This window comes from Meles meles, chromosome 1 (assembly GCF_922984935.1).
Source record: "Meles meles chromosome 1, mMelMel3.1 paternal haplotype, whole genome shotgun sequence".
Taxonomy (NCBI): Eukaryota; Metazoa; Chordata; class Mammalia; order Carnivora; family Mustelidae; genus Meles; species Meles meles.
The window spans coordinates 39,103,516-39,128,622 of record NC_060066.1 but is presented as its reverse complement, the minus strand read 5'-3'; the positions used below and the strand labels follow the sequence as shown (position 1 = coordinate 39,128,622).

General features: G+C 49.2%; 1 protein-coding gene across 1 annotated transcript in view; it reads right to left on the bottom strand.

Moving 5' to 3' along the window:
• Window positions 1-17,999: 17,999 nt before the first annotated feature.
• The window catches only part of NIPAL2 (NIPA like domain containing 2), a 71,731-nt gene continuing 64,623 nt past the window's right edge, over window positions 18,000-25,107 (bottom strand). The window contains exons 9-11 of the mRNA XM_045980164.1: window positions 22,165-22,228; window positions 20,942-21,036; window positions 18,000-19,596 (exon numbers count right to left, since the gene is read on the bottom strand). Coding sequence (XP_045836120.1) covers window positions 19,484-19,596; window positions 20,942-21,036; window positions 22,165-22,228 — 272 coding nt within the window. The 3' untranslated portion in view covers window positions 18,000-19,483. The remainder of the gene's footprint in view (window positions 19,597-20,941; window positions 21,037-22,164; window positions 22,229-25,107) is intronic.

Sequence of the window (25,107 nt, the reverse complement as noted above, 5' to 3'; positions counted from 1 at the left end):
CCCACACCATTATTTAGCAAAGTGTGCTTAGGACTGAGAACACAATGATGCCGTGGGAGAAAACTCCTAGAGCCGCAGGCGAAAGCGGTGACGCTGCGGGGAGATGACAGTGTTCTCTCGGCGTCTGAGGATAATAGTTCTGGAGAAGAGCAGTTCTTGGGCGGTTTTCAGAGAACAGCAAGACATAATCCTTGCAAGATTTAGCTTGAGCATCTGAGACAGTTGTTTTATTGCGTATCCCTAGTTTGCATATATATAGAAGCAGGAGTGGCAGGAGAGGGACCTACCCCTCCCGCCTCACCCCAGCTTTGTGCTGTGCCCTCCAGGGGGGCGTTGATGGCTGCCGGGGGAGGTGGAAAGTAACCTCAGGGAGGTTACCCGATGACATTTTGACATTACGGAGCCTGGAGGTGACAGGTCTTCGTGGGAATTAAAATATTTGGGCCAATTAAAACAACAAACATGCCTTAAAAGGAAAAAGAGAAAAAAGCAAACGTTTCTAGCCCTTCTTATTGATTGACTTCTCCCTCTCCCTCTTGGGAGAGTGTCTGGGACACAAAGACATTCTTTCACCAGGACATTTCTGGCGGGGCTGGGGTGATAATGAGATGCCCAGGGAGCTTTGGGTTTCACTCCAGCAATTCCATCTGGTTTGATCAGCTTTCCTGGAGTGACAGCTGGAGCTTGGTGCCTCCCAGGGGGCTCAGGACTTATTGTTCTCTTGCTTTCTGCCTGCAGGGAGCTTGCAGTTTGGAAAAAAGATAACACGGGCACTAAGATAAAGCGGCCGCAGGGTGTGTGTGTGTGTGTGTGTCTGCCCGCGTTTGCGCAGGCGCCCAGTGGGGAGGGTGTGGGCATCTTCAGACCCCAGCAGGGCTATGACTCACCCTTCTGACCTGCGAAGAGCACAGATAATGCACAGGCGCACGGAAGCTCTCTCCAGCACTGCAGGGCTCTCGAAGCCAAGTTCAAGGGAAGGATGGGGAGGAGGCTGGAGCCACTGGCCACCGCTGCTGTGCACGCTGGGACATATGACTTCCCTTGGCCATCAGAAGCCTGCACTGGGGGACGCCTGGGTGGCTCACTCAGTTAAGCATCTGCCTTTGGCTCAGGTCATGATCCCTGCGTCCTGGGATTGAACCCTGTGTCGGGCTTGCTGCTCAGCGGGAACCTGCTACTTTCTCTCCCCTCACTGCTCATGCCCTCACAAGTGCGCGCGCTCTCTCTCTCTCTCTCTAAAATAAACATCCCCACGTGAGCTCCAGTTCAATGGAGGAAGCTGCATTTTGCAGTCCGGTCATGGCTAATGGGAGAGGGGAAGGCTCGGAGGCTGAGACCAGTGTGGGGGAGGGGGCATGGGCCTCGGGGACAGGGGCTTGTCCATGTGGGGCCCCCCCTCCACACCCAGGCAACAGCAGCCAGGACAGCTGCCTGAACTGGAAGGAAACATCGTGACTCTCATCCAGGGCCAGACCTACTGTCCCCTGAGCGTTTATCTGGGGCCAGGAAGCCTACCGTGTGCCGTCCACGTGGAGCCTGGATCTCTGCCCAGCTCCCCGCTCTGCTAAGTTTCCAGACTTTTTCAGGCTCAGTGTCCTTATCTGTAAAGTGGGGGCAAGTGATGGCAAATCCTGGTTGAGCGCTTACCCTCCATCCGGCTGCTGGTTTCCGGGGCCTGTTAGCCACCAAGTTCTTCTGTCTTGTGCAGCTCTGTGAGGTGAGGGCAGAGTGAGGTAATGGGGATAAAAGCTTTCAGTGCCGCGCCTGGCACCCAGGGACACCTCGGGGTGAGATGTTGAGATGGACGAAAGTATGTTGTCCCTGTCCCCAAATTCGTCTGTTGAAGCTTACCCTGTAACGTGGTGGCTTCTGGAGCTGGGGCCTTTGGGAGGTGGTTAGGCTCAGATGAGCTCATGAGGGTTGGGCCCCCAAGATGGGATTTGTTTCCTCCTAGGAAGAAACCCCAGAGAGCCTGTGGTCTCTCCAGGTTCGCACAAAGAGGTAATGTGGATGGGGCGCCTTGGTGGCTCAGTGGGTTAAAGCCTCTGCCTTCAGCTCAGGTCATGATCCCAAGGGTCCTGGGATCAAGCCCCGTTGGGCTCTCTGCTCAGAGGGGAGCCTGCTTCCTCCTCTCTCTGTCTGCCTCTCTGCCTACTTGTGATACTCTCACTCTGTTAAATAAATAAAAAAAAGAGGTCACGCGGCACACAGTGAGCTGGCGGCCACCTAGGAGACCCGAGGACAGGCCTCAGACTGAGAGCTCCCCTACTGACACCTGGATCTGGGACTTCCAGTCTCCAGAACCATAAGAAATCAATTTGTGTTGTTGAAGCCATTCGGCTGTAGTATTTTGTTAGGGATAAATAGTTACTTAACTTAATCCTTAAATGCCCAGGTCGGTACCATTAAACCCATTTTCTAGATGAAAAACTCAGGCAAAGTTCAGTGACATGACCTGGGCAGCACAGCCACACCAGCCCCAGTTCTAACCCCGGCTCAGAACCGTGCCTCCCTGGGCCAGGGGAGCGCTGAGTCGCCGGGTGCCAGCCTCTGTCTGAATCCTGACTTTTTACCCTCCTGCCCGTGGCAAGTCCCCTTTCCTCAGCTCAGCTCAGACTGTTTGTGCGAGAAGTGAGCAGAGCTGGGAAAGCTTAAGTTATGGCAGCAGCTCTGAATGCAAGCGAGGGAAGGCTCTCTACTGGGATTTGAGCCCAGATGACCAGTTGTGGGACAGCGACCCAGTGAAGGGGCTTTGCCTGGGGCTGCTTTCACTAATGATTCTATTATTAATAGCTGTTATATAATAACTATTTCAGAACATGATATGGTGCCATTTCAAGACAGTAAAAATAGAATTACCATAGGATCTAGCAATTTCACTTGCCCGACACATCCAAAGGAACTGACAGCAGGGACTTGAACAGAGTCAAGCACCATGATTCACAGCAGCGGAAACGGGGAGGCAACCCCATGTATCGGTCAAGGGATAAGCAGATAAATGCCATATGGTCTGGACATACAATGGGATATTATTCAACCTTAAAAAGGAAGGGAATTCTGCCACCCATTGCCACCCGAATCAACCCCGAAGACTTTTTGGGGAGTGAAACAAGTGAGCACAAAAAGGCAAACACTGTATAGTAACTATTACAATTCTCGCAGTAAGAATTAGCTTCCGCCTCCAGCCAGTGAGGCTGGCACCGGGTGTTTGGAAGACTGTCACCTCAGCGAGGGCTGTTTGCCCAGATGGAGTCGGGCGAAGGTGCTACCGAGTTTTATCTCCCCGGTCACAGTGGTGACACGGGGGACAGCTGCCCGTTCGTGGTCCTGCTGGGCTTCATGTTGGTAAATGGCCGTGGGGTCTCTGCTCGCTCCCAGCCCTCTGCCTGCTTTGTTGTAACAGCCTCAAATCGCTGGCGACAGCCAGAGAGTCATGTCAAACGGGACAGCCTGCCAGTGTGCGGTGTGGTTGCTAGAGGTCAGGAGACTTGGCTGTGACCCCATTTTGGCAGTGAATGAGATGCTCAGTCTTTTGTGCCTATTTCTCTGACTGACAAGGACTGGGAAAACTCACTTCACTGGGGTGTGTAGTAATGCCTCCCCTGTGAAGCCTTCCTGGTCTCCCCCCCCCCCCCCACAGACTCCATGTAGTTCTTTCTCTGTGCTCCTGTTGGACCTTAAACATCCCACATAAGTGGGAACATAAGTCCCACGGAACTCTGAATTTCGAATGGGAGGGCTGGGTCACTGCCAGACCCTTAGCACTGCAGGGGTACCATCGTTGTTTGTTGTAGAGATGAATGAACAATCAGGGGAGCCCTGGGCGTGCGGTGGGGTAGACCCTTATCCAGCTTTTCCCTGCTTCTGGTGCTCTCACTTCCCTTCCTACCTCTCCCACTGTCCACCCCCCATTCATTGTCATGTTCATTGAGCCTCCTCTTAGACTTTGCCTCCTGCCTGGGGGAAAAGAAGACCTGGTTGGAAGGAACCTCACGAAGTCAGTTCCAGTAGGATCAGAAGTGGGTTGACAAGATTTAATTGCTGCCTCTCCCAGAGGCCCTGTAACCCAACTGTGGGCCATGACTTGATGTCACAGAAGACAGTGTGGTCATTGACTTCCAAAGGAGCTGCAAGTACATTTCACCCTTGGGCATCCCTGCCCTGGGAAGTCCCTCCCCACATTGAATCAGGGCTTGCCTGCGGGCGGAACAGACCGCCGCAGAAGTAACAGTGGGTGGCTTCCAAGGATAGGTCAGAAAGACATCGCAGCCATTGCCCTGGGCCTTGATTCACCTGCTCTGGAGAAAACCAGCCGCCATGACAGGAGGAGACTCAAGCCGTCAGTCCCACAGAGAGGCCCATAGGGGCAGGAGCACAGGGCGCACACCAACAGCCAGCACCAATTTCCCAATCACGCACGCGAGCTACTTTAGGAGGGCACTCTCAGCCTGTCTTCTAATGACCGCAGCCTTCGCTGGTATCCAACCAAGACTTCGTGACAGACCCCGAGCGGGAAATGCCCAGCCACGCTGCTCTTGAACTCCTGACCTGCAGAAATGACTGCAGATAATCAAGGTTTATTGGTGTTTAAATCTCTGAGTTCTGGCGTGACTTGTTACACAGTATTTGCTAAATGACACCGACAAGCTGCAAAAGGTGGGATTTCAGACCTCAAGATCCTTCCTACAATTGAACCGCACGCACTTTTGGTGCTAAGGGTGGAGCTGTGCAGCCGGGGAGAGCTTTAAAATCACATGCTCCAGGTTGTGCCCCCACTGCCGGGCTTCCCCTTCCGCAGCCTGGGTGCTGCTCAGCACCCCCGGGGGGTACTCGCCTTCCTCAGTGCAGCCCCTGTGCTCAGCTCTCCACCTCAGCCGCCAGGCCGGCGGGTTTGGGCGAGGACCTCAAGGCAGTGGATGACTTTCCTCCTCGCTCCCTTCAGAGTCTCAGGCAGGGGTCATGACCGTTTTGGAGGAAAGGACTAGATCGATAGGGTTTTCTGCTTGGGATCTGCAGGGCAGGGCTGCAAAGGCGGTGACTTTTTTTTTTTTTAAAGATTTATTTATTTGACAGATAGAGATTACAAGTAGGCAGAGAGGCAGGCAGAGAGAGAGAGGAGGAGGAAGCAGGCTCCCTGCCAAGCAGAGAGCCCGATGCGGGGCTCGATCCCAGGACCCCGGGGATCAGGGCCCGAGCCGAAGGCAGAGGCCTTAACCCGCTGAGCCACTCAGGCGTCCCAGGCGGCAACATTTTTAAACACTGGATAAGGGAAATGAGCTGTGTTGCTCCTAAGATGTTCTAAGCAAAAGGACCTACTCAACCTGACAGTGAGGGCCTTGGAAGCAGGAAGGGCTGTGAGCCTTTTTCTTCTTTTTCTTGTTTGTCCACTCCTCCCTCCCTCCCTCCTTCCCTCCCTCCTCCTCTGGACAATGCACAGGTAAATACTGGCTGCCAGGCATTGTGGTGAGCCCTGGACAGAGGGGCAGGAACGAAAAAGACAATAATCTCGGCCCTCAGGGAGCTTGCGTTCTGCTTGGGGAGGTAGACAATAAACAAAAAATAAAAAACATTCAGTTGGGTATTCGGTGGCAAGAGGTACTGTGGGGAAAGGAAGGGGCAGCGTGAGTGCCAGGAGGGGCTGCGGTTCTAGTGAGTGAGTCAGGAAGGGCTGGCAGAGGAGGGGACATCTGAGTCGAGGCCCAAAGGAGGCAAGGGCCGAGGGGCATGACTCCTAGGGAAGAATGTTCTAGACAGAGGAGCTGTGGTGGCAGAGGCCTGAGCAGCCAGCATCCAATCTGAGGAAGGAGCAGTCAGGAATTTTTGAGAGACTACAGAAGCCTGCGTGGCTGCGGCGGGAACCAGCAGGGGCAGTGGGAGCCGAGGTCACAGGGCGAGGGGCAGACCAAGCACGTTGGCTTTTTTTTTTTTTTTTAAAGATTTTATTCATTTATTTGACAGAGAGAGATCACAAGTAGGCAGAGAGGCAGGCAGAGAGAGAGAGAGAGGGAAGCAGGCTCCCTTCTGAGCAGAGAGCCCAATGTGGGACTCGATCCCAGGACCCTGAGATCATGACCCGAGCCGAAGGCAGCGGCTTAACCCACTGAGCCACCCAGGTGCCCCAGCACGTTGGCTTTTACTCCAAGCGAGCCGGGCAGCCATGGGAGGATCTAGAGCACCGGAGCTCCTTACCGCAGTGTGGCCTCCACCTGTGTCCCCTGTCCCTGGGTGTCCTCAGATAGACAGGGACAGGAATCTAAAATTCCAGCCCCCGCCTGCTGATGAAGGGTCTCACCTTTCCCTCCTAAGGGCGCATCAGGTGTATCACATTCTGAGCCCTCAGCGAGGGCTGCAAGGCTGTAGGCACGGCTGGATGGCGGACACGTGCTCTCCCAGGAGCCACCAGGAGCCACACCGTGGCTTGTCTGCTGGGGACACTGATGCAAATGCTCCCAGTCCCTGTATTCTTGGAGTTAGCCAAGGGCAGGTCCTGTGCCGGGGCAGAAAGGAGGCCATCTTACCCTGCCTGTGTCACCTGTGGTAATGCCCAGCCACACTGCTGGGGGACAGGGGCAGCTCAGTGTCCCCACCAGCAGCCTTCGCAGCTTCGTTCTCAGCTATTTGAGAGCTCACATGTGGGAGCCAGGACCTTCTCCTGCTCGGTCTGGCATTTTTTGCTCAATACGAACTCTGTCCTTTTTTTTTTTTTTTCTTTTTTGACACAAAAAGGCCAGATGCTGGCATTATGGGAGGAGACAGAGGGCTGTCAACACCAATGGTGTCCGAGGGCCTGGGCCAGAGGCCAGATGTCCTGGGAGGCTGGCCTTACTGCCCTGAGATCCCGTCCGCCCTCCTCTCCCCTTGCCACCTTCCAGTTCCCCACGACTGCTCTGCAGCTCCTGGAAGGTTGGGGGCTGGCTCCCATTCTCCCCGCAAGGCCCATCAGTTTCTTCAGCACCTACCAGGTTTGGCCCGTGGGGGACCTCCAAGACAGTACTCAACGTCTGACTCATGCGATCGGCTCTTCAGACACACTTTGCCTGATAATCTTAGACAAACTCGGTGCTCTCCTTGTGTGCTCCTGACTCACACATTTTACGTGTTGTGTGTCTGCCCACCGCACGGTCTCTGCGCCCCTTCCCTAGGCTACTTTCAAGCCCAGCCGGCTGTTCTCCTTGCTGCTCCCACATGGTCTCCTTGCCATTGTTTACTTTTTCATTCCTCAGCCCTCATCTGACATAAATCTTCAAGCCCTCCTCTCCTCCCCGAGCTGGTCTATGACTCAAGAAGCCCCATCCATTCTTCAGAACAAACAGGCTGTCCCCAGTCCTCCCGACTCTGCCCTCCCTGACCCAGTGCTCTCTCTCTCTCTCCAGTGACGATGGCCTTGACTGCAGTGCCGGGTTGGGGTTTGGTCCTGGGCTGGTGATGTTATTAAAAACAGATTTAGTAATGCCCCAGGCAGTCAGTCTGCCTGTCCAGTAATGGTTTGTCATTGTCATAAAGCCAAGCGGGACCATTAGGGGTCAGCTCATCTCTGCTCTGAGGCACGACCACGCGTAAGTAATTCCAGAGAGAAGGAGTGATCGTTTCTTTGTTGTGAGTTTTTAAAGACCTCCAGAGAGAGCTGGGCCTCCCTCAGAAAACTGCTCCGGTGACACCGTGTTCCCCAGACCGTGTTGCTGTGCTGTGCACATGTGTGTGTGCGTGTGTGTATGTGCATGTGTGTGCACGTGTGTGTGATGCTCATGCTCCAGGGGTTCTGCCCCACCCCCCGGCCTCAGGTGCGCCGTCTGAGACAGTGGCCGCAGAGGGGAGCAAACCCGGGAACAGTGTGCCCAGGGTTCTGGCTTGGACCCACCCACCACTGAACGGCTCTGTGACCCAGGGCACGCTGTTTAGTCTCTCTGAGCCTCGGCCCCTCAGCTCTGATGGGGAAATAATAATGGTTACTTTGCAGTGTTTAGAGGCGTGGAGATAATACCGGTAAAGTGCCTTGTCCTTAGAAAGTACTTCGTAAATGTCTGCTATTATTGGGAATAGAGAAAAAATGATTCCTGGGGGAGGCGATGGGCACTTTCGGACTGGAGAATCTCCCGAGAACAGAATGTGTGGTCTGTGTGGGCAGATGTCAACCAGGGGCGAGTCCTCCTGGGATCCTCCACGGCTCACTGCTTGGGGTCCTGGAGAAAGACCGAGGCCCCCCCAGCAGGGAGAGGCGCTGGTCCCAGGTCATTTGCATCCTGGATACTTCCAGCTGGCTGGCCATGGCATCCTGTACCAGGGCTGTGGGGGGCATGGCACACCTATGTGCGTTTGGGGGGCGGGGGGCGGGGGGTGATACACACTGCCTGACTTGATGGGAAGCAACTTGTCCCTGGGCTGTTGGTTTCCATGGCAGCGCCAGGAAGAGCAGCCAAGCAACCAGGCAGTTATGTTTGAAAAAAAAGTAGTATGATTTGGGAACTGATGATTGTCAGAGCTCTGTGTATGCAGCATACAGAGAGTCATTTATGTAACTAATATTTTCTGAGCATCTACCACATACCAGGCATCAGTGGGCAGAACAGACACAGATCCCTGTTTTTGGGGAGTTCCTGTTGTGGCAGGTAAGAGTGGAGAGGCAGACGATGAATAATAAATATAATAACTACATAAATTATGCAGTATTGTAGGGGTGAGTAATGTTATGGAAAGAAAGAGGAAGAAGAGGAAAAGGTCACAGGGCCTAAGAGTACTGGGTGAAGGTGGGATGGGTTGTGATGTTAAATAAGGTGGTCAGTGACATTTGAGCAAAGATTTAGAGAACTTGCACAGTTAACATGGGAGCAAGAGCAGCATGTGCAAAGGCCCCGTGGCAGGGGTATATGTGGTATGTTCAAGGAGGCAACGAAGCTGGAAAGGAATTAGGAAAGGAGGTAGGAGGGACCTTCCAGGGCAACCTCCTGGAGGTTGGATCACATCAGGTTTTTGGACTTGGGCTTTTCTACTGAATAGCCACTTGGAAGTATAGAGCAATGATCCAGTGTGAGACAGAAGTCATGGCAGTGGAGGTGGTGACAAATCCAGGGCACATCTTGTTTCACAAAGACTTGTAATTGGACAGCAGGAATCAGATGAGCATGCACGTGACTGACTCAGAGTGGAACAATCTAAGAGCTGCACGCATACAAAAGTAGAGGGAATCTAAGGAGGGAAGGAGTACATCTGGCTGATAAAATCATTAAATCTCTGTGTTAGATTTAAGCTTTGCAGGGTGGAAGATTTCATCCAGAGCAAGGGGTGGGAAGGCAATTAGGGCAGGAGTCACAGCCTGGGCAAAAGGGGGAGGTGAGAGAGACAGGGACAGGCTGAGTCCTTTCTCTCTCCATGCCTGCCCTTCTGTCCCAGCCTGCAGCACGCGGCGGAATCTGAGGGAACAGGGATTACGGGGCGAACTGGTGGGAGAGCTGGGGGAGGGAAGAAGGACCTAAAATGAAGGCAACGGCTGGGAGTCTAGGAAGAAGGGGAAGCATGAGTGGGATGCTTGGGAGAGAGGTCAAACGTGATCTGTCCAGTGATGAGGGGGCAGATAAGGGAGGTTGCACACGTGTAGAAATGGCCCTGAGGCCCAGCTTGGGCCCAGGGAGAACAGGGGTGCAGTTTGGTGCCAGGGGTGGAGCAAAGACGAAAGGGAGGAGGGTGATGACTTTGCTTTTGGACATACTGAGAGCAAGCTGTCCGAGGGACACTGGTCAAGCAGGGGTTGGAAATGCAGGTCAAAACGCTGTGGCCACACTCAGCTCTCTGCAGCTCTGCGCTGATTTGTTCGTTGGCATGGCTCTCAGACTCAGTGGGAAGACCGCAGCACTGGGCTTGGAGAGGGGGCAGGAACCAAGTGAAACCAAATGGCTGGGTTCTGGCCAACACTGAGTGGCATCACCCATACGGGAGCGCAGGGTGAGAACTGGATGCTGGATGTCCCCTACTGGGGGCAATGAATCCAGGCTTAATGGGCTCGAGTTCCAGACTCAGTGTTCTGGGAAGGAGCGTGAACTCTCAGGCTGGGGACAGGGAGACCTGCTTTTCCAGCTTTTATAGTGGGAATGTGGTGGTGGGGGGTGCTGGGGGGCTTCTGCTTCCCATGCAGGTTAGTACCACAGAGGTGCCCCAATCATGGAGACTACATGTTGGGAATCGATGGAAACAAAAGTCCCTGTGTTAGCTGGCTAGTTTTGCTGCACCAGAGTGCCACAGACTGGACGTGCAGAATATGGAAATGTCTCAGCTTCCGGTTCCAGGGTCTAGAAATCCCAAGATCAGGGTCTGAGCAGAGCTGGTCGCTTCTGAGGGCGGTAAGGTAGACTCTGTTCAGTGCCTCCCTCCTAGCTTCCAGGAGCCCTGGGTGTGTCCTGGGGTGTAGCTGGCCATCTTCTCCCTTCGTTGTCACATCGTCTTCCCTCCATGTGTCTCTGTCTAAATTTCCCAGTTTTAAAAGGACACCACACTGGGGCAGGGCCTGGCCTCACAACTGCATTTTTAACTTGATTACCTCTGTAGTGGGTAATCTAACGACCCGGTTTCCAGATCAAGTCCCATTCTGAGGTAGTGGCGGTTAGGGCTTCAGTGCATATTCTGGGAGGAGGGCGGGGCGCACAGTTCAGCCCATAACAGTTCCCTCCAGTAGCGTCTTGGTTTGGCTTTCTTCTGACTTCATTTCTCATGCTCTGAAGAACAGGACGGCTTTCATCCTGATGGCTTTAGAAAGATATTTATGTAATTGTCCATTGCTAAATTACGGAAATGAAATCAATCTGCTTTGCTGTTTCAATCATTCATAAAAATCAGTGAATAGGCTCTGGTTTGCTCTCAAAAACTGATGTTGGTGGACTGGAGATCCAATGCTCTGCCGGAGGAGAGTCTGCCTGAGGAGAGCGCCCCTGGCCACGGGGGAAATGTTTTTTTCCATTATTAACTTTATTGTTGTGGTGCAAAACTCAGGTCAGGGAAGCAAGGCTGCTCGCACTGCTTTTTGGATGGGGAAAACATGCGCAGCACGAGGGCTGGGCGAAGGGACCACATAGCGATTCGGAGCAAGGACCTGTCACCCCCAGCCCACCTGGGAACCGCTGCTTCACCGCTCAGACCTTTTCCCCAAACATGTTGGACGTCCCCATGGTTTTCCGAAAGGACACGAAGTGGCGCATGTGTCCTTAGGCCTGATATCCGCAGCGTCTCTGCCCAGTCCTTCTGGATGAGCTTTTCTTGTCTTGTCACCTTGTGCCTTTGCTGTGGACTCTGGGCCCTGTGTACGTTATCCTGAAGCAGAACTTGAGATCTTTGTGCCGGGCCTTATGTCCCCCTTTCCTCTGGTCACCCCCTCGTCCTCTTGCGTCTTCTCACTGAGGCCCAGCAGGCCAGAGTAATGAGTTCTACTCTGTAAACGGGGAGAAGGGGTCACTAGAGGCAGACAGGCACCCAGAAATTTGTTTTTCTCCAAATAGGGCTAGAAGAAGGATATTTGGGAGTTCCCCCAGGAGACGACACTCCCCCCCCCCCCCCCGTAAACCTACTAGCAACCAAAGAGCAGGAAATAGAAACATGGAAGAAGAGAAGTCATCACTTTTATGTTCTTGGGGGAGGGGGTTGGAGGGGGGTGTTCTCTCCAGATGTCCAGAGAAGACCCCAGCCTGCAGAGAGCAGCGGCCCTGGGTAAACAGGAAACGCCAGAAATCTATTTTTATTTGGTGCTGTCTTTACTTTCCCTTGTTTCAGTGGAAAATGAGTCTGGATTCCACAAAACTCCGTAGCGAACAGCAAATATACGCGGAGGCAGTGCCAAGGTCCTCATTCCTCAGCGGTGGCTCGGATCCGTTTCCTCTTTGCCGAGACCTTGGAGGCTGGGGCCTCGCGGGGCAGGAAGCAGGTGGCTTGCTTTAGAGAAGGCCAGTGAGGGGCGCCCCCGGGTGACAGATCGCGGTCCTCCCCCACAGAAGCCTGATTTCCCGGCAGCCACGGGGGAGCGGGGCGCCCTGGCTCCTATCCCCCTGCGCCCCCCAACCGGAGTCAGTCCCGGAGCTTGTGGCCGGAGACCTCCGGGCCCCAGGGAGAGGGTGATCGCGGCTCTGCAGTCTGCAGGGATGCAGGGGGTCCTGCACACAAGACGGGCTCTGCGCACCATGAGCTTGTTTGGCCTTAAGGTGTACTGCTCGGACAGGCGCCTTCCTCTTCTCTGCTGTGGCCATGGGTTCCCTGTTCCCATCTGCTCTCCCTGGTGGAGTCAGGGAATGAGGGGTTTATAAGCCTCTTTTGCCCTTGAACTCCAAGGGTTTCCCCTGTCTGTATGGTTAGGGGTGACTGATCTTTCTCTCCATATTGAGAAGGTTTCCCAGTGTGTCTCCAGCTCCCCTGAACACCTGTCTTCATCCTCCCTCTCTCTCAGCAGATGCCTCAGCCATCCTTAAATTACCGTATATTCAGGATTGCTCCGCCTTTTAAAAAAAAAAGAACAAGTTTCTGGTGCTCATTAAGATTAAGCCTAGGATCGCCCAGGCACTTGTGGTCTGTTTCTTGGGCCCACCTTCTCCTTTCTCCTACCTAAACACTGTCTCCTACTGTTCTCAAACATCTAACCGATGTTTTCTATAAACCCCATGAGTCTTGGGAAAATCAGACCGTTTTGGTGACCAGGAACACACAGTCTCTCCAGCCAGCTGGAGAAGGCGTTGGCTGTTACTGTAAGCCCCCGAGTGGAGGGAGGTAAGGTCACACACCCGGGCCTTCCCAGGAGGGGCCTGGGCTGTGGCAGTCTGTCCCCGCAGCTCTCTGGTCAACCCCGCTGTGTGTCTCCTTCTCTTAACAATATTACTTACTTCCCCTTCCACTGCCAACAAATGTGGCTCTTTAATGCTTATACTTCCTTCTTCCCTCTAAATTCAATTTCCTGCCCACTGTGGCTTGCTATGCCCTTGCTGTCCCTTCTACCTTCACACCCTCCCCCAACCCACCCCGCCAGGAACCTTCCAGTCTCCGCTCCCCACCTGACCCCTTGACTCCACATCTGTCAGTTCAGGTTCTGGGGAATGCAGCTCTGGCTGGCCCAGTGCATCCCTCTCGGGGCCCAACTTTTCTGCCCAAAGCCATACCAGAGGGCATCGCCCAGCCTTATGGCCTGGCTGCACAGGACATTTCTGGCAGGTTGTGATGTACCACAGATGTGGAGTCTGAGTTCAGCCTTGACTTTCTGAATGTTTATGATGCCATCTAATGTTGATGGCGAACAACTAAGAAAGAGAAAGGGGAATATCATTAAATTCTGACAGGTGAGGTTCTTTTTTTGTTTGTTTGTTTGTTTTTAATGTTCTAGGTCCACCCTTCCCCCAGACCCCAGAACTAAAGTTAATGCCATCATGTACCTCCCAAACCAAACCCAAACTCTTCATTCTGTGTCAGAGCTGGCCACTCAAGTGTTTCTAACCTGCCTTTCTCGTCCCACCAGCTGCCTTTCTCTTTACGTGACCCCATGTGGCAGATGTCCCCAGGCTTACTCTGAGCTATTCAGCTTCTGTTCTGCTTGTGGGTTTCCACCTACGTCTAAATTCTACATGAGCTTCAGAGACCAGCTCAGGATCTGCATTCGTTTCCTAGGGCTGCCACATCAAGATACCACAGTACCACAACCGGGGCGGCTTTGAGCAACAGAAATGTGCTCTCTCACGTTTCTGGAAACTCGAAGTCGGCAGTCAGAGTGTCAGCGGGCCTGTGCCCCTTCCAAAGGCTCTAGGGGCGAGTCTTTTCTTGCCTCTTCCCAGCATTCCTTGGCTTGTGGCTTCGTGGCTCTGATCCTTGTCTCTATGCTCATGTGCCTTCCCCCGCCCCCCACAACAGTGTGTTTGTGTCCTTTCCTCTTCCATCTCTTATAAGGACCCCTGTTACTGGATCAGGTAATCCAGGATGTACTCTAGGATGATATCACCTCGAGATCTTTGATTTAATGACATCTGCATAGACCCTTTGGCCAAAGAGATCACATTCATAGGTTCTGGGGTTTAGGAGGTGTACATATCTTTTGGCGGGAGCATGCCTTAACCTATTATAATCCCTAGTTCTTTTCTGAAGACTGCCTCCTGGTCAAAAATGACCTCTTTCTCTTCAGGGCTTCCATGCCCTTTATTGAAGTCTTTGAAGGCACCTAAAATTTTAAAAAAATAATTTTTTAAGATTTTATTTACATGAGAGAGAGAGAGAGAGCGCACACAACGGAGGGGAGAGGGGCAGAGAGTGAGGGAGAAGCAGACTTCCCAGTGAGCAGAGAGCCTGATACAGGGCTTGAGGCCCCTGGGATCATGACCTGAGCTGAATCATATACTTAACTGAGCCACCCATGGGCCCTCCGCCAAAAAAAATTTTTTTGAGAGATTTTAATTAATTAAGAGAACAGAGGAAGGGACAGAGGGAGAGGGAGAAGAGAATCTCAAGCAGACTCCATGCTGACCGTGGAGCCCAGTGTGGGGTTCGATCTCACAACCCTGACATCATGACCTGAGCCGAAACCAAGAGTCAGACGCTTAGCTGACTGAGCCACCCAGGTGTCCCAGGGCACTCTTGATGTTCTCTTGTGTAGTGTAGGCATATTGGTACTGGTGGTAAGAGTGAGGGTTGCAGAGTTAGATGTCCTGGGTTCCAATCCCAGCTCTGCCACTTGCCAGCTGAATGATACTGGTCAAACCATTTTCCTTTTCTGGCTAGGGCCAGGATGCCATGAGGTGCTTACGGCACAACGCATTAGGAGCTATTCACTCTTGGGGTCCAATGGGTACAGGGGCAGCCCTCTCACTACCTTGACAGGGATGTTTCCATGAGCTTCCTTAAATTCCATGCCTCTCTTCTCCTTCCCTGCCCCTTGTCCTGATTTTTTATTCTCTAAAATACGGACAGTGACGTCCCTGGTAGAGAAAGTGTAAGGACTTAATAACTCACTCAGGTACGAGACTTAGCCACTTAGCCTCGTGCCTGGTGTGTTGGAAGGGCTCGAGAGATGACAGCGATGGTCTCTTCCACCACACCGTAAGTGCCTGAACAGCTGGTCTTCATGTCTAATTCGTTTTTATAGTCCTAATAACTTTAAACACATTGCATCGAAAATAGTGTGTGATTAATTATGTTGAAGTGAATTAATAGCTGCTAAGTTTGAGGCATGTGGTGATTGGGTCAATAATCAGGCAGCCAGCTCCAACTTCGAGTCAACTCTTGAGCTGGGTCATTTCCTGGTCCACGCTGAGCATTTAGGAGGTTTAGGTGAGGAGCTTTGGACGGAAGGAGTAGAGCCCAAACCTCAGAAAATTGCTGAGATTGGTTTTCAAATTAGAACCATGAAGGAAACGGCTCCAAAAGTGGGATGCGTGCACGCTGCAAGGATTAGCTTGCGTCTGGGTAGCAGCAGCTCAGATGTGCAAAGCGGCTTGGGTTCATGCGGGCCGGTCACATCGGGAAAGGATGGCCTCCCTCTCCGTCAGGCACTTGCCAGTTCCCTGGGAAGGAGATTCTTTCCTGGAACACGGAGACTATCTTGCATCTTGCCTGGAACTCCACGAAACTGTTGGCAGCTTTCGGCTCAGCTGGGTGCATCCCGAAACACCACATTTATTTGATATCGAAATTGATATTCCTCTTTTACATTGTGGTTGGGACTCATTAACTCCCAATAAGGACCGACATCGAAGGAGGAGTTTCTTCCCTTTCTCACAAAAAAGAAAAAATTAAAAAAATTTAAAAAAATGTTTCCCTGGATGGGACACAGCTCCTGTGACTGATTTGCTCTCCTGGCACAGGGCTGCGTGTTGTGTGGTACCCTGAGGCTGGTAAGAAAGGAGACGGGATCAAGAATTCCTGGGTGGGAAGGCTTTTCCCTGCGCTGACCACAATTGCTAAAACACTAGGTTTAATAGCCCAAGACTGGTCTATATTTGCATGGAAACCATGTTTGTGTGGAATTCTACTTTTTTTTTTTTTTTAATTTCAAGATGGCCGTAATAAGAGCCAGACTGTTGATGAGTCTAACGATTAGAAACAGCTCCTAAACTTCCCACACAATCGTGGTAGGTTCAATTCCGAGATCTTATTTGAAAAGTTCAAAATGCATGGTGTTTATCTAGCAAGCTCACGGAAGCACTCACAGACACCTGTACCAGACACGTGTGTGATGACTGTGGTTGCCCGGTGCAAGGACTGTCCCTATAACCAGCCATGGAATTTAAGTAAAGCAGTCTGGAGGGGTGTTGGGAAGGTTCATTTTAGTAACTGCTATATTTATGTCCACAAGATCATTATTAAATTGGCAAGTATGAAGCAGCCTTGAGTGTGGCCGTGCGTATACACTCCTGGATGAGCTGGGTGCTTGGAAACAAGGAGCGAGCATAAAGAGGGTTCTTGGCTTTCAGGAATGTGGCTCAGGGTTTCAATCCCCTTTGAGTCGTGTCCACCATTACACCTGCTCCTTTCGGAGCCAGACCTGCACATTATCACCATTACTCTAAAACAGCACTGAAATGGCAATAATCTATGAAATCTGTCCTTTCCCAGTCTTTCTCTGCCACGAAACAGAATTTCCAGGAGCTTGTGGTAAGGGGGTGTTGAAAAATACATTCTGAGTCACCGCTTGAGAAGTTTTTATTGTGCTTTTTTTCCCCAAGCGATTCTGGTAGTGAAAGTATTATGGGTATAGCACAAGAAAACACTTAAACTGAAAACAATTGGGTAGTAAAGTCTTCTGCTTTAATGAGAGGTCATTAGTGCTCATTTCCGAAGTTATTATCAACTTGGAATGGGGGATTGGAAAGGCTCTTCCAATATAGGCAAGGGTGCTCACAAAAGAATCACTGGTTTTTGTTTTGTTTTGTTTTGTTTTTAGATTTATTTGTTTGAGAGAGAGCATGAGCAGGGGGGAGATGGAGAAGCGGGCTTCCCATCCGCTGAGCAGGGAGCCCGACATGGGGCTCCATCCCAGGACCCTGGGATCATGCCCAGAGCCAAACGCAGACACCTAACCTACTGAGCCACTCAGGTACCTCTGAACCATTGTTTACAAGAGAAACAAACTCATCACCTCCATCTGTATCTTATGTAAACAACAAGATCCTAATGTAAATATCAAGACACAGCTTCACAATCCCATAGTATCTTTGTCTGTCATGAATCATGAAGTGTCACCTTTTCAACTCCTGAATGCCCAAGGAGCAAGAACAAAATTGCATGGCAAGAGCAAAGGAATCTAGATCAGGGATTGGCAAACTACAGTGCTAGGGCTGACCACCTGTTTTTGTAAATAAAACTTTACTGGCCTATAGCCATGCTCGTTTGTTTACATATCGGCTGTGTTGGCTTTCATGCTAGAATGACAGAGTTGAGTAGTTGTGACAGGCAACACTGGCCAATAAACCTAAAAATATTTATTCTCTGTGTCTTTACAGGAAAAATTTGCAGACCCCTCGTCTAGACAAATAGTCCAATGAGTCAAGTTGTTGGCTAACGGTCCCCAATTCACAATGCCAAGAGAAGTACTGGGTTGGCTTTGGTTGTTGTCATGCACTTTGTAATTTAAAAAATCTTATGAGTTAGTGCAACTAAAACTCCTCTTCACCTTGCTTTGAAGAAGCAGTATGGAAAGTAAAATTAGGTCTCAATATATTTTATATGTTTCCTGGACTTCTAAAACACTGCTGGATTGCTTAAAAGTGCATAAGTCGATGTCATTTCTCAAAACTTTTAAAAGATGCAAATGTTGGCAACTACTAAAATATTGGCATCACGCTTGTGTCTGCACAAAATTCTACAATGCTCAAAACCACGTGCTGTAGCTATAAGTGTAGTCCTACTTCAAGTGAAACTCTTTAGTCTAAATATTTTTGCCATCTTTGAAACCAGTTTTGAGAGTCATCAAAAATCTGCAGTTTAAGACACCAGACGCATTTCTTAGCCGAGCCTTCGGGTGCCAACATGTTGGACCAATTCAGTAAAACATGCCATAAATTATATGACTGCTTTATTTGAATTAGGGGATACATTCCACAAGAGCGGAGTTCAAAAGCCAGACACGGGCTCTAGGTTATTATTCATACATTGGCGATGGATTCGAATCTCGCCTTTGTGGCTCAGTTTGGCCAGCACTATAGGTTATGACAAAGAAAAACGCTCAAAGACCCAAAGCAGTTAAGATTACAGTCTCGATAGCTCTGAGTTATACAACCTTCATAAATGCAAGACAGCTGGTTGGAAGAGCCTTGGACTGGCACATCAGAAGTGAGGGGAAGCTTTTGACATGTCATTAAGGATAGGGCGATAGGGCTTCTGACTTGATGTTGTTTACTGTGAAGGCTAGCTCTTTTCTTGTCATTAAATATATTAGTAGATCATAACTAACATATAGGATTATGAACTCTATCTGCAAATGAATCTTGGTAGATAATTGACCAGTCACAGCAGAAAAGTCATTCAGGTCCAGGAGCACATGGCCTTCCTCTCTAGACGCAGGTTGGGCCATCTGGCTACATCTACAGACTTAAATGGCTAAAATCCAATTCTCTACTCATAGCTGTACCCTTGCCTAGAAGAATTTATAAAGCTTGGGATAATAACTTGGGGGAGGAAATGGTGTGCTCGTGAAAATAACACTTAGAACTTAAATACAATTTTTTGAGACTTGCGTCAAGAGTTAAAATGTACAATAAACCTGCTAGGTAAGTCATAAGACTCACAGAAATACCTGCATAGGAGATGAAGTTTTCAGTCTCAATTCAAGTATGATTGGATCATATAGCTGAAGAAAATGCTCATCATTCTATATTTTTTGAAAAACTGGTCTTAATTCTTAAACTGTTCCTTTCTTCATTTGAAAAAGTTCACCAGTCAAGGTATACACATCACGGAAGGCCACTTACAGACTCTCATTTTGAAGATAGTCTTAATTTTCAAAGGACAGTTAGAACAGGGCTCATTTTCAGAAAAAGATGATTCACTGTTCTAACTCAGGACTAGAAAGGTGAGATCCTTACGGGGGAGGCTCGTAAAAGATGTCGTAGGAGAAACGGATGCTCTCAAACCTTTGGTACAGGAGCGAGGTTGGGGGATGAACGTGTCTCTTTAAAGCCAAGCAGCCGACGCTCGAAGTCCTGTGGGAAAAGCAGCCTGTGCGTGTTCTGTAGCCAAATTGTGAATGCACATTTTTGTGTGATGGTCCTGCTCAGGAAGCCAGGCTCTAATTAAGATCTAGCTGGGTCGATGTTCACGAGGGGGGACATCCAGAGTGTGGGAACACTTCAAATCCCATTCTGTGAAGACATGAGACTGTCAAAGCTTAGGAAGGCCCCAGCTGTCCGTGCAAACGGAGGTGGGGTCGAGGGCTGGGGGATGGTGATGCTTGCGCAGGTCAGCGTGAACCAGCTGGGACATAAGGGGAGGGTTTTTAAAGGTGGGATAGAGTAACAGGCCAGTGGCCATCCCTCTCGGCAGCTCAGACCTCTTTCTTCTCTCCACTTTGGCTCTTTGTTGAGTCACTTCCATCAGGCAGGGTTCCGTAGGATAAGCCATTTGAATCTGGCTGTATTTTGTCCAACATTTGTTTCCCTGTGGAGATAACAGTCACACAAAAAAAATCTTTAGTGCTCTTAGAAAGAAATACGTCTTAGTAATGGTTTCTCCTCTTTCTAGGCCACATTTTAGTCCCTTTTTATAGTGCTCTGTGGTTACACAGAAGAGATCAACGTCAGGAAGAAAGGGCCCCGGAACTCTGTGTCCCTTGTGGTGACCACAGGCTCTCCGCAGGAGACAGTGGGCTCCCTGCCACACAGGGCCTCCTGTGCGGGGCATGGAAACTGGGCTGGATTGGTCAAGAGATGAACGTGAAGCGTCCACTCATCTCCACACCTTCCTTCCCAGTGTCCTTTCCCCTTTTCTGTGTTTGGTCTAATGCGTGTACCATCAAGAAAAGCAGACTTCCATAGCAGCTTCTAAAAGCTGCTGCTGATCCTATGTATGGGGCTTTGTGAACTGGAAAATGGAGTTAAATGGCATTTTCTACCCAAGAGCCTCTGACCACACAAGTCACTCACAATGCCCACCTTTGCCACCAGAGCAGTTCTGGCCTGGAACGCTCTTAGGGGATAAGAGGGCCCAAGAGGGAAAAAGAACACAGAGCTCCTTAGGTCATGTTTTCTCAGTTGTAGGGATGAGGCGTTAATGGCTTTTGCTTCAAAGTTGGGGACCTAACCGAAGGGGAGAGGAAGCTGCCAGGTCATCATTACTTCTGTCTAGAAACCCGTAGGTTGTCGCGATTCCCTAGCAAAGCAGGACGTACTGGGTGGGCCGGGGCGGAGGTGAGGATACAGCCAACTCTTGGCTTTGTTCTGAACATCGCTTCTGCTGTCTGCATGACAACAGCAAGTTACTTCCCAAGGAGAGTGGAGGACTGCAAAGATGGGGGATGTGAAATGGATCGGGATGAAGAAGGCAAAGTGGAGGGGGAGAAGCTCTCCGTGTTCAGGTGACTATGAGGGACGTCCCTTTCGGCCCCACCGTGCACAGGTTTCTGCAGTCTTGCCCAGAACGATGGTCCTTACCAGTCTAAGCTCCTCTCCTGGGATGTTCCTTCAAAGACTCTCCTGGTAGCCATTCCCTACTCCTATCCCCACCCTTTTTCAGTTTAAGGAAACACAAAAAGAAATTTGCAACATCCCCCAAATCAAGGGCCAGGTCTTTTACATCCCCAGTGGTCTGTGCAAAACTGACGTTCAAATAAATGATTATTAACACTGATGGTTAAAACCTCGCCTCTGGTTTCATCGTTAAAAAGACACTTTCTTGAGGATAAAAATTATGTTTTATATTAATTTTAACACCCCAATAATACCAGCAACTACTAATTTATAAGGATAAAGTTTCCCATCATAAATGAAAGATTATACAGTTTTACCCGGAATATTTCCAAAATCAATGTAGGACTGTGGCAGATGTTCCTTTTCTCGATTTCTCGTGACCAAAAACACACCAAGGAATGACAGAAAACACCTGTAAGAGTGATATTAATAAAGAACATAAGAACACTGAAACAACCCATGGTGTTAAATACCAGCTCCATAGTCTACATGATGACATAAATTCCACTGGTTTTGTTTTTCCTGTTTCTCATGGTAAGCCTTCTAGAACTTGTCTTAATTGCTGCAGTCAATTATATTTTCCCCCAGAACCAAGACCTGGGCAGCTTCCAATAAATCTCTGCCCCAGGTTTTTACCATCTGGAGGCTAATTCCCGCTCTAAACCCTTTGGGTAGACACTAGGTCTCATTTTTCTATCCATGCATGCCCAGACCCATTACTGGCATGCAACATGAGCAAAAAAAAAAAATATATATATATATATTTATTTTAATTTTCTAAGAAATTTAATTGTCCTTGGCCATAAGAATAGTCATCGTTTCCAGTCCTAGAAATTTAGGCTTGCCCAAGTATCTTATGAAATTGGATTTTCAAGCTAGATGGTTTTCTACACTGAAAATAGCTTGGGCTCAAGTCTGCATAATGGTCATGCAGAACACGAGATCAAGAAACAGCTAAGCATTAATGGAGTGCCAGTCAGATCCAGCAGATCTGATACGTTGGTGATAGTCTGCCCCAGTTCTGCTCTCTGTTTGCAAGAATGTCAGCAATGATGCCTACCGAATTTCTAGGAAGGGTTAAAGATGGACACCCAGACACAAGAAAGGGCTACTTCCCATCTGATGTTATTAAGTCCAAAGCTAAGAATCTGCCCTAGACTAAACCTTTATTCTAGGGGATCCTATAGGCATCTGTGGTTCCTGGGTGGGTTCTAACCTAGAAATTTCCAAGAAGGAGGTAGGTCTGATTTAGCAGAGAGACGTCATGGAGTAGCTACAACAGTCAGTGCTGGATTCTTCTAGACCGTGGCTGGGACTGAAAGTCCCCGGGTTCAGAAGCCTCAGAGAGAGACCCAAATTACCAAGTCAAAGACATGGAGTCCTTTGGAGGATGCTAAATGAAAACTAGGTTTCTTTTAAGAGCTCAGGGAACAAATGTTTCTTATATTGTCTTACAATTTTCTATACCTCAGGTAGAATGCCAAAAACCCACATAAAAGTAATGGATTTCACATTCCTTACTTATGAGACATCTACTTACCCAAAAATATATATAAATACAGTTAGAAAAGCTGCACCATGGAACTCCTGATAAAATATGATACCTGTAACCAGAATAAAAGACAAATGTGATTTTAGGGAAAGAATATATATATACTAGCTACATTGTTTTTCAAATTATGTTCATGTATTATTTTTTCTAAGGATAGCTACCCTTAAAATGCACATTCAGTAGCTTATGTTTAAAAATATATGCATTCCACACTTACATTTCAGTGATTTCAAAAAGAACACAGATTCGTAGACTTCATACGATGTATTATTATTCTAAAATTAACAGAGTTGACATAACTTTTGGAAATAGAAAATTCTCATCCAGTCTAGGATTTGTCCCACCAGAACAGGCAAGAAAAAAAACTCTAGTGACCTTTCCCACCTACACTTTTAGGCCAGGGGTCTGCAGACCTGAACCGAGGGTCTGGGCAGACTCTGGGGCCTGGGACACAGCATCCCCTTCAGCTCAGCAGCTGGCCGCCCAGGCTGACACTCTTGGCAATGCTCCATGCACACTTATGCCCTGGAGGACACGGGAGCCATTCTCCCCAGCTCTGTTTCTCACTGCCAACACCCTCTCCTTTTGCTTCCTTCTGGTCTTCCCTTTTGGGGGAAGGAAAACTTGGATGTGTTATTTACTCTGATAAACTTGTCTTCTCTCCTTGATCTTGATGATGACTTCTTGGTCTAAGGTCCCAAAGCCTTCAGAGAGTTATTTTTTTTTTTTTTTTAAGATTTTATTTATTTATTTGACAGAGATCACAAGTAGGCAGAGAGGCAGGCAGAGAGCGTGAGAGGGAAGCAGGCTCCCTGCCAAGCAGAGAGCCCGATGCGGGACTCGATCCCAGGACCCTGAGATCATGACCTGAGCCGAAGGCAGCGGCTTAAACCACTGAGCCACCCAGGCGCCCCGAGAGTTATTTTTTTTTAAAGGTATCTTTAAGGAGTATCTGGGTGGCTCAGTCATTAAGCATCTGCCTTTGGCTCAGGTCATGATCCCAGGGTCCTGGGATCAAGTCCTGCCTCAGGCTCCTGGCTCAGTGGGAAGCCTGCTTCTCCCTCTCCCACTCCCTCTACTTGTGTTCCTTCTCTTGCTATCTCTCTGTCAAAAAATAAGTAAAATATTTAATTACAAAAATAATCTTAAATTATGTATCATGTGGAGTTGAATTTCTGTGTGCATGTGTGTGTTTGTGTACGTTGGTGTTAGCCTGGCTCATCAGCCAATATTTATTGAGTCCTACATGCCGGCCATTGTGTGAGGTGCTGTGCCTACCATGACGGACAAGACAAGAGTCCTATGCCCCAGGAGCGCTCTCACAAGCCTGTCTCCTCACCTACAGAATAAACTTCATCCAGGAAGAAGCCACGTCCAGTTCTAAGAAATACTGGTTGAGTGGATGAACATTTTGAGAGCATTTCTCCATGTTATGGCATACTTCCTTGTAATCATTTTAATGTTCCCATGTTATTCTAAGCAGATGCACCATAATATTCATTTCTCTAAGGGCATTTTAAGCTGTTTTGAAATTTTTTTTTGCTTTAGTCAAGTAGCAATAAACTTCCTTGTACATATTTCTTTTCTTCCTCAGCATTTTAGGATTTGTTTTCTGTTATTGCTGCTTAAAGAAGAATTTCTTTTGTAAAGAGTAGAATGACTCTTTAAAAAAAAAATGTAAAGTATAGTAAAGGGATGCCTGGGTGGCTCAGTCAGTTAAGTGTCTGCCTTCTGCTCAGGTCATGATCCCGGGGTACTGGGATGGAGCCCCACATTGGGCTCCCTGCTCAGTGGGGAGCCTGTTTCCCCCTCTTGCTCTGATCCTCCTCCTCCCTCTCTCTCTGACAAGTAAATAAAATCTTTAAAAAAGTTTGTAGTAAAATACAAATAGCCTGAAGTTTACCGTCATAACCATTTTTAAGTTTGCAGTCATTATGTGAAGTATATTCACACTGTTGAGCGACTTATCTCCAGAACTTTCTCACCTTGCCACACTGGAAGTCCATACCCATTAACGGACAGCTCTGCATTTGCCCCTTCTCCATCCTCTGGCCATCGCCGCTCTGCTTCCATCTGCTGTAAGTCTGACTACTCCAGATCCCTCATATAGGAGCAATCAAGCAGCATTGGTCTTTTTGTGACCAGCTTATGTCACTCAGCATAATGTCGTCAAGGTTCATCCATGTTGTCACCATGGGTCAGAATTTTTTTTTAAGATTTTATTTATTTGACAGAGTAGGCAGAGAAGCAGGCAGAGAGAGAGGAGGAAGCAGAATCCCCTGCTGAGCAGAGAGCCTGATGTGGGGCTCGATCCCAGGACCCTGCGATCATGACCTGAGCCGAAGGCAGAGGCTTAACCCTCTGAGCCACCCAGGCGCCCCAGAATTTCCTTCCTTTTTAAGGCTGAATAATATTTCCTCATAGGACATACCACATTTTCCTTTTGCACTCATCTATTGATGGACAATTGGGTTGTTTCTACCTTTTGGCTATTGTAAATAATGCTGCTATTACCCTGGCATACCGATACCTGTTCACACCCCTGCTTTCGATTTTTTTGGATATGTGTCCAGAAGTGGAATTGCTGGACTGTATGGTGATTCTACGTTTAATGTTTGGAGGAACTGCCCTAGTGTTTTCCACAGTGGCTACTCCATTTTACATTCCCAACAGTGCGCAGAATTCAGATTTTCCCCACATCCTCAGCAATGCTTGTTAATTTTATTGTTTTTTGTTTTGTTTTGTTTGTTTTTGCTGGTAGCCATCCTAATGGGTTAGTTAAGGTGATATCACCTTGTGGTTTTGACTTAGGTTTCCCTAGTGGCTAGTGATGTCGAGCATCTTCTCATGTGCTTATTGGTCATTTGTACATCTTCTTTGGAGAAATGTCTATTCAAGTCCTTTGCCCAGTTTTAGATTGGGTTATTTTGG